At 42.1% G+C, this 9193-nt stretch overlaps 1 protein-coding gene across 1 annotated transcript; it reads right to left on the reverse strand.

Annotated features, from left to right (window-relative positions):
• Window positions 1-2733: 2733 nt before the first annotated feature.
• On the reverse strand, window positions 2734-8874 carry arf2b (ARF GTPase 2b). The gene is made up of 5 exons (XM_029764318.1): window positions 8769-8874; window positions 5193-5345; window positions 4959-5069; window positions 4703-4827; window positions 2734-4476 (listed from the first exon to the last, which is right to left on the reverse strand). Exons 2-5 carry the CDS (start codon window positions 5338-5340, stop codon window positions 4315-4317), a joined length of 546 nt encoding a protein of 181 aa, XP_029620178.1. The 5' UTR covers window positions 5341-5345; window positions 8769-8874; the 3' UTR covers window positions 2734-4314.
• Between the last annotated feature and the right edge of the window lie 319 nt (window positions 8875-9193).

The following is a 9193-nucleotide window of genomic DNA, read 5'->3' on the forward strand; positions in this document are numbered from 1 at the left end:
GTGAGGCAATTTTTTTTGCAGCCACCATTCCAAACATCAGAGCCTGTTCCTCATAGGTCTATCTTAGAACAGACTCTGAGCAGCCAAAGAGAGCGAGTTCTGCATCAGGATCAATGGCCCTCTCATATACAGTTGAAGTCGGAAGTTTACATACACCTTAGCCAAATACATTTAAACTCAGTTTTTCACAATTCCTGACATTTAATCCAAGTAAAAATTCCCTGTCTTAGGTCAGTTAGGATCACCACTTTATTTTAAGAATGTGAAATGTCAGAATAATAGTAGAGAGAATGATATATATTTCAGCTTTTATTTCTTTCGTCACATTCCCAGTGGGTCAGAAGTTTACATACACTCAGTTACTATTTGGTAGCATTGCCTTTAAATTGTTTAACTTGTGTCAAACGTTTCGGGAAGCCTTCCACAGGCTTCCCACAATAAGTTGAATTTTGTCCCATTCCTCCTGACAGAACTGGTGTAACGGAGTCAGGTTTGTAGGCCTCCTTGCTCGCACCCGCCTTTTCAGTTCTGCCCACAAATTTCTATGGGATTGAGGTCAGGGCTTTGTGATGGCCACTCCAATACCTTGACTTTGTTAAGCCATTTTTCCACAACTTTAGAAGTATGCTTGGGGTCATTGTCCATTTGGAAGGCCCATTTGCGACCAAGCTTTAACTTCCTGACTGATGTTTTGAGATGTTGCTTCAATATATCCACATGATTTTCCTACCTCATGATGCCATCTATTTTGTGAAGTGCACCAGTCCCTCCTGCAGCAAAGAACCGCCACAACATGATGCTGCCACCCCCATGCTGCACGATTGGGATGGTGTTCTTTGGCTTGCAAGCCTCCCCCTTTTTCCTCCAAACATAACGATGGTCATTATGGCCAAACAGTTCTATTTATATTTCATCCGACCAGAGGACATTTCTCCAAAAAGTACGATCTTTGTCCCCATGTGCAGTTGCAAACCGTTGTCTGGCTTTTGGGGCAGTGTCTTCTTCCTTGCTGAGTGGCCTTTCAGGTTATGTCGATATAGGACTCGTTTTACTGTGGATATAGATACTTTTGTACCTGTTTCCTCCAGCATCTTCACAAGGTCCTTTGCTGTTGTTCTGGGATTGATTTGCAATTTTCGGACCAAAGTACATTCATCTCTAGGAAACAGAACGTGTCTCCTTCCTGAGCGGTATGACAGCTGCGTGGTCTGATGGTGTTTATACTTATGTACTATTGATTGTACAGATGAACGTGGTACCTTCAGGCGTTTGGAAAATGCTCCCAAGGATGAACCAGTCTTTTTTTTCTGAGGTCTTGGCTGATTTCTTTTCATTTTCCCATGATGTCAAGCAAAAAGGCACTGAGTTTGAAGGTAGACCTTGAAATACATCCACAGGTACACCTCCAATTGACTCAAATGATGTCAATTAGCCTATCAGAAGCTTCTAAAGCCATGACAATTTTCTGGAATTTTCCAAGCTGTTTAAAGGCACAGTTAACTTAGTGTATGTAAACGTCTGACCCACTGGAATTGTGATACAGTGAATTATAAGTGAAATAATCTGTCTGTAAACAATTGTTGGAAAAATGTCTTGTGTCATGCACAAAGTAGATGTCCTAACCGACTTGCCAAAACTGTAGTTTGTTAACAAGAAATTTGTGGAGTGGTTGAAAACGAGTTTTAATGACTCCAACCTAAGTGTATGTAAACTTTTGATTTCAACTGTGTTATTGGTCCCATCTGTGACATGCACTTATGTCAAAAGCTTTAAAACGGGCAGCGAAGATGGTCAAAGTATTCCAACTGACAGAACAAAACAATTAACTTCAACTACAATAACATTCTCAGTAACGATTACAGATATTTTTCTTCTTCCTATGACTGTGATATGGGGTTGTTTATCTTATTTGGCTGCACTGACTAAGTCGCTCTTGATAAGAGCATTTGCTGAGTGACCAACATGTAAATGAAAAAATAAACACTTGAGCACGTACAAATTTGGTCGGTACAGATCAGACCCAAATCTGAACTAATCATAGACGTCTAGGCTGTTTCACTAGTTGAACATCACATTATAAACTGTGATGTTCGAGGCCTGAATGCTGATTGGTATGACAAAACACATTTTTACTGCTTAAATTATGTTGGTAACCAGTTTATAATAGCAATAAGGCACCTCTGGGGTTTGTGATATATGCCTTAGCCGTGGTATATTGGTCATATACCACACCTCCTCGGGCCTTATTGTTTATTATAGTGCGGCAGTTTAGTACAGAACAGTAGAGCTTTATTCAGTAAAGTAGTCAGTAAAGTAGGGTACAATAGTTTCATTGTACTTTACTGTATTGTACTATACTCTCTTTACTGTACTGTATTGTAATGTACTGTCCAAACTTGTGAAACAGATGTCTATGATTGGTTCAGATTTGGTCCGGTCCAGACCAAATCTGAACCAATTATAGACGACGTCTATGTTTGGGCAAAAAATGTCTGTGGATGTTGAAATCAAGGCCGGTCCAAATCTGAACCAAACATAGACATCTATGATTGGTTTGATCCAGACCAAAAATCAAACGTTCTCGTACGTTGAAATCAAGGCCGGTCCGGACTGCACCAAAAAAGATACGTTGCAGTTGGTAAATGCTTTGTGGGATCTATACATTTTTTTCTTTAAAGCTAAATTCTACTCTTCCCACTGTCACACAAATCATCTCATTGTCAACACAAGTTGTTCGGATCAAATCATATCGTTTAATGTGTTCAGGAAAACCCCACAGAAACAGTTGCAGGGGAAAACTTACAGATTTACAATCATTCTTAACAGAAGTGCCAGCATAACCTCCAGTCACACAATTTAAGAGGGCGGTTATCCCCCTGGCCCATGCCCTCTGTAGTCCTTCTTACAGCTCTTGGAATGGAGGTACTGGTACCAATACCGGTTGGTCTTAGTAACTCAAGTATGAAGCACAAAGTTGCTAAATGTAGCCAATGTTAGCACTCAGACCCTTGAGCTAGGCTTATTTTCTTCATTAGCCTAGCCCTAGCATATTTGGTGCTTTTCCTTCATCACAGCCACAAAATGAGCAAGAAGCTGGGTACAGCCAACCTCTGAGACAAGAATAATAATAATAATAATCTCTTGAACATTTCCAGGTAGAACACAAAATGTAGAGCGTTTACACCCTTGAGGGTACACTACGTTTAATATACAAGATTTGTCATACTGCATTTGGTTCAGCAGTTGAACAAACAGAAATGCTAGAACTAGAGACAACAGACATGGAACATTTCAAGGAATAAAGTTTGAAGCTTCTGAATGTCAACAGTCGACCAGCCCAATGCAGCCTATGAAAACAACCATGTGTCGAAATGCTCAGTTGAATAAATAGGTGACAAATTGAAAATGCAGGAACAACTTTTGCCATTAGGACAACCTTTGCTTTAAATTCAGTCAATAAATTTGGTCAAAATGTGTCAAGTTTTCACAATTCAAAAATGACCAAAAAGGAAGTCATGTAACATTTACCGTTTTAAAATTCAAAGCGAATTTTAACCTTAGAGGGAGAATATTTCCCTATGGTTGTTGGTTTGTGCTTCATGGTCTCTCCCTCTCTTGCAGGGAAAAGGGTAGTGTTCGCTAGAGAACCATTGCTAAGAGATGTTGGTAATATAATAATAAAAAAAGAAAAGCATGGTTTTCAAATGATGCAAAGAACGACCAAGAGTGGAAGGAGATCTTTTTGATTTGTTTCAACCTGATACAGGTCACGATGTGGTTTTATCACAGGTGGGGCTAGGTAAGGTTTCAAAACAAACACGTTAAAATGCAAGGCCTATTATTCAGTCTCAACACTGGTGGGACAAATAAAGTTAAATATCTACCAAGGAGAGAGAGGAGAACCGTTTGCACTCTTGCTCTTTCTTTGCCTTGTAAAAACCATGCTTGGTATGGGGAAGAGGGGATCGTGCAAGACAGAGTTGGCCTGGGTGGGATGTGGTGGGGTGGCGCTTGAGGAGCCAGACCACCATTTCCACCGGAGGTGTGTTAAAGGCACGCCAGGGTTACTCCCAATCCCAGCTAACAGACACAGGGACTCCTTCACACCCACACACGACTGCAAACACACAGTACACACACACAAGCAGCACAGGCTAGAGCCCCAGGAGTAAGGATTGATACAGAAAAAGAGATGGAGGATGTGGTTTTTGGAGAAAGATTGTGGAGAGAGGAGTTCCGAAGGTCCAGGGGCTTGGAACCGGTGCTGCCATCTTGTCAGACAGAAAGAAGGGGGGGGGGAAATGGTGGAATGGATCATTTCTGGTTCTTGAGCTGGTTGGAGAGCCAGTCGAGGCCCTCGTAGAGGCCGTCCCCGCTAGTAGCACAGGTGGCTTGGATGTACCAGCTGCGCTGGCGGAGAGCGTGGAGCCCCAGCTTGTCTGTGATCTCCGCAGCATTCATTGCATTGGGAAGGTCCTGAGAAAGGGGGTTCAAATGATTTATCCTCTACCACACTGTGCAATTATAATATCTTACTCAAGCCCAGTGATAGCGCAAGGGGTTGGCAATGCAAATAATGATTATGTGTGCATGATCAGTCCACTCACATAATGTTCAGCAGGAGAAAAGAGCACTACAAGGAGGTAGGGCAGTCAGAATTCAGATATGAACACCCTCCTTTGCACAAAGTAAACAAGCTCACCTGTTTGTTTGCAAAAACGAGCAGCACGGCATCTCTCAGCTCGTCCTCTGCGAGCATTCTCTGCAACTCCTCCCTCGCCTCGTTCACTCGCTCCCTGTCGTTGCTGTCCACCACAAAGATAAGCCCTGCAGAGGTACACAGTTAGATATTGAGAATGTGACACTGGTTCTCTGACTAGCGAGCCTTGTTCTTGTAATGATGGGGCCATCTATGGACCACCGTTGCCAACGCTCTTCAAAGCACCATTGGATCTTACCTTGAGTGTTCTGGAAGTAGTGGCGCCATAACGGCCTGATTTTGTCTTGACCGCCAACGTCCCACACTGTGAAGCTGATGTTCTTGTATTCTACCGTTTCAACATTAAAACCTGGACAAAGAACACAGAATGTTACAGAGGCATTAGTGAGGCACATATTCCATACGTAGCCGAATCTGGCAGTGGAATTCCTTTTGGTGATAGGCTAATGCATTCAAGGAAAATTGTCCTTACCAATTGTAGGAATGGTGGTGACAATCTCTCCTAGTTTGAGTTTGTACAGGATGGTTGTTTTTCCGGCAGCATCGAGTCCAACCATGAGAATCCTCATCTCCTTCTTGCCAAATAGGCCCTTGAACAGGCTTCCAAACATATTCCCCATGGTAACTTATATGAGGAGAAAGAGGAATGCAAGGTGAAATGAGGTAATCAGTAAACGGAATACTATTAGCTATGTAAATTCAAGGGGGCAGATAAGTCTGCAGAAATGAACTCCCAACCACCGACATATTCCCCAAACCCAACAGCCTATGTTATGTAGCCTACAGCTTTAGTTAGATGTATGACTGTGCATGCATTCAGTGCATTTAGCACGTCAGAGCTAATGCCGCGTTCACTGGCTAGTCGGAACTAGGAAACGTAGACATTTCCGACTTGGAAACTCATTGTAGAAAGATGAGTTTCCTCACTTGAAAGTACCAGAATCAACCAAATTAAATAAGATTCAGAGCACTCGGTGGTCCCGCTCTGTGAGCTCGTGTGGCCTACCACTTCGCGGCTGAGCAGTTGTTGCTCCTAGAGGTTTCCACTTCACAACAACAGCACTTACAGTTGACCGGGCCAGCTCTATAAGGGCAGAAGTTTGACAAACTGACTTGTTGGAAAGGTGGTATCCTATGACGGTGCCACGTTGAAAGACACTGAGCTCTTCAGTAAGGTCGTTCTACTGCCAATGTTGGGCTATGGAGATTGCATGGCGGTGTGCTCGATTTTGTACACCCGTCAGCAATGGGTGTGGCTGAAATAGCCGAATCCATTAGTTTTAAGGTGTGTCCACATACAGTACCAGTCAAAAGTTTGGACACACCTACTCATTAAAAGGGTTTTTCCTTTATTTGACTATTTTCTACATTGTAGAATAAGAGTGAAGGCATCAGAACTATAATATAACACATATGGAATCACGTAGTAACCAAAACAGTGTTAAACAAATCAAAATATATTATATATTTAAGATTCTTCAAAGTAGCCACCCTTTGCCTTGGTGACAGCTTTGCACACTCTTGGCATTCTCTTAACCAGCTTCATGAGGGACGCTTTTCCAGCAGTCTTGAAGGAGTTCCCACATATCCTGAGGACTTGTTGGCTGCATTTCCTTCACTTTGCGGTCCGACTCATTCCAAACCATCTCAATTGGGTTGAGGTCGGGTGATTGTGGAGGCCATGTAATCTGATGCAGCATGCCATCGCTCTCTTTCTTGTTCAAATAGCCCTTACACAGCCTGGAGGTGTGTTTTGGGTCATTGTCCTGTTGAAAAACAAATGATAGTCTCACTGAGCGCAAACCAGATGGGATGGTGTATCATTGCAGAATGCTGTGGTAGCCATGCTGGTTAAGTGTGCCTTGATTACTAAATAAATCACAGACAGTGTCACCAGCAAAGCACCCCCACACCATAACACCTCTTCCTCCATGCTTCACGGTGGGAAACACATGTGGCGATCATCCGTTCACCTACTCACAAAGACACGGCGGTTGAAACCAAAAATCTCAAATTTGGACAGGTTTCCACCGGTCTAATGTCCATTGCTCGCATTTCTTGGCCCAAGCAAGTCTTTTCTTCTTATTGGTGTCATTTAGTAGTGGTTTCTTTGCAGCAATTCGACCATGAAGGCCTGATTCGCTCAGTCTCCTCTGAACAGTTCATGTTGAGATGAGTCAGTTACTTGAAGTCTGAAGAATTTATTTGGGCTGCAATATCTGACGGTGCAGTTAACGCTAATGAACTTATCAGCTGCAGCAGAGGTAACTCTGGGTCTTCCTTTCCTGTGGCGGTCCTCATGAGAGCCAGTTTCATCATAGCGCTTGATGGTTTTTGCAACTGCACTTGAAGAAACTTTCAAAGTTCTAGAAATGTTTCAGATTGACTGACCTTCATGTCTTAAAGTAATGATGGACTGTCATTTCTCTTTGCTTATTTGAGATGTTCTTGCCATAATATAGACTTGGTCTTTTACCAAATAGGGCTAAACAGTGCCTTAGACTGCTGCACCACTCGGGAGTCCAATGAAGCTGGTTGAGAGAATGCCAAGAGTGTGCAAAGCTGTCATCAAGGCAAAGGGTGGCCACTTTGAAGAATATAAAATATGTTTTGATTTGTTTAAATACTTTGTTGGTTACTACATGATTCCACGTGTTTTATTTTAGGCTGGGTTTCTGCACAGCACTTTGTGACATCAGCTGATGTAAGAAGGGCTTTATAAATACATTTTATTGATTGATTTCATAGTTTTGATGTCTTCACTATTATTCTACAATGTAGAAAATAGTACAAATAAAGAAAAACTCTATAATGAGTAGGTGTGTCCATACTTTTGACTGGTATTGTACTTTTATGTATATATTTCAACAACAAAAAAATTGGGGTTGGGGGGTAAAAAAATAAAAATAAACTCCAGGCCACTCCTGAACTTCTAAAACTAGACAACGTATGTAGAAATTATAATGAACCTATACGTTTTCAAATAACTGCACTTTATCAGCCCGGCAAATTGCTTTTGACTAACAAATCAGTCCAGAAAAAAAATCAGTGTGGCTCTGCTGAATTTTTAAAACCCAATGTGGCCCACAAAATTAGTTCCCACCCACGTTAAGTGCACATAGCATAAACTACTGCCTTGTTTAACACAATTCGGAACCTACGAGTTAAAATTTGCGTACGCTTTTTTCCGTGGAGCTTCCTATTGGTTGATTCTGATACTTTCCAACTGGAAAAGTCGGACCTCCGTCTACGACTTTCCAAGTCGAAAATATCCCGTTTCCTTCATCGCTGCATACAACCTGCAGTACAATTGATGTCAGCTGACAGGCCACTGCAAGCTGCTTTGAGCCTATCAGGGGTATGAGCTCGATAGCTGGAGTTCTGGGACAATAATCATCACCATAATGTAGTCATTATTTTGCCAAGTTTGTGATTGCTCCTCCGTCCTAGTTTCAATACTCGATGCAATTATGAATGCACCTACGTTAGCCATGCTATCCAAACAGCACGATTAGTACTGGCCGAGGAAGGCCTCTCGCTTAGCTAAGCCTGAATGCTTCCCATCAGATCTAGAAAGCACCATACAATTGTGATTCAAATATAAACATTTACTTCGCAACAGTCGTACCCGGTAGACAGTGAACTGGACGGCCGACAATATTCTTATTCTAGCTAGCTAAAGCTAAACGAAGAAGCTTAGCTAGTTAGCCAGCATGGGCGGATGCTAGTTAAGACAACCATAACACAACAAACGGAGGATCTCAGGTATTTCATACGTTGACCGAACGTGTCGTTTTACACACATTTGGTACCAATCGTATGTCAAAACTATGGTCAGCAAATGGCCTGAAGGACGAGGCAATGTTAGTTAACTTAGCAATAGCATATGTAGCTAGCTAATGACGCGTCAGATGTAGAGGAAATGATGACGTCATTCGAGCAAGCGGAAACGGGACATTTTTGTCTGATTTTAGTTCACTCGAACATATACATTATTGTATGTTAACATAACGTCATGTACGCTGTTATGTAGGTATGATATATTCACCTTAGAACACGGCTTCTCGATCTTTCGTCTCTTTCAGTCACTCCAAAATGGCGTTTTGCGCAGCTCATGAGACACCGGTGTGTGGGCAATTCCTACTATTAATCTTATCCAATCATATCGCCCATTATATTTAAAGACCCCTCCTGTTATACCATGTTATCCAATCACGGGGCCGAAAGGATTTGTAGACAAGGAAGTGAAACTAGCTACACATTTTAGCCAACTACTTTTGATTCTCATTGGCAATGCAAGGTGTGCAGTGGCAGATAATAGATTCGGATCAATGCAGTAAGTAGTAGAATCTTCTGTCATTCAACTCAATGTGCACTGACTCTCCAGTGAGGTGATATATCAGGGTGTCTTCTTTCCCAAATCCACAAAGCTTGTTTTAAACACAAACTTTACTGAAGTATTCCAACTCAAAA

This window comes from Salmo trutta, chromosome 10 (assembly GCF_901001165.1).
Source record: "Salmo trutta chromosome 10, fSalTru1.1, whole genome shotgun sequence".
NCBI lineage: Eukaryota > Metazoa > Chordata > Actinopteri > Salmoniformes > Salmonidae > Salmo > Salmo trutta.

Excerpts from the sequence above, each read along its gene's own strand:
- arf2b (XM_029764318.1), bottom strand. The coding sequence starts at position 5,340 with ATGGGGAATATGTTTGGAAGCCTGTTCAAGGGCCTATTTGGCAAGAAG. Across the intron at positions 5,070-5,192 it reads CACCACCATTCCTACAATTG|GTTTTAATGTTGAAACGGTA; the intron begins GTAAGGACAATT and ends TTCTTTGTCCAG. Across the intron at positions 4,477-4,702 it reads TCGTTTTTGCAAACAAACAG|GACCTTCCCAATGCAATGAA; the intron begins GTGAGCTTGTTT and ends CCCCTTTCTCAG.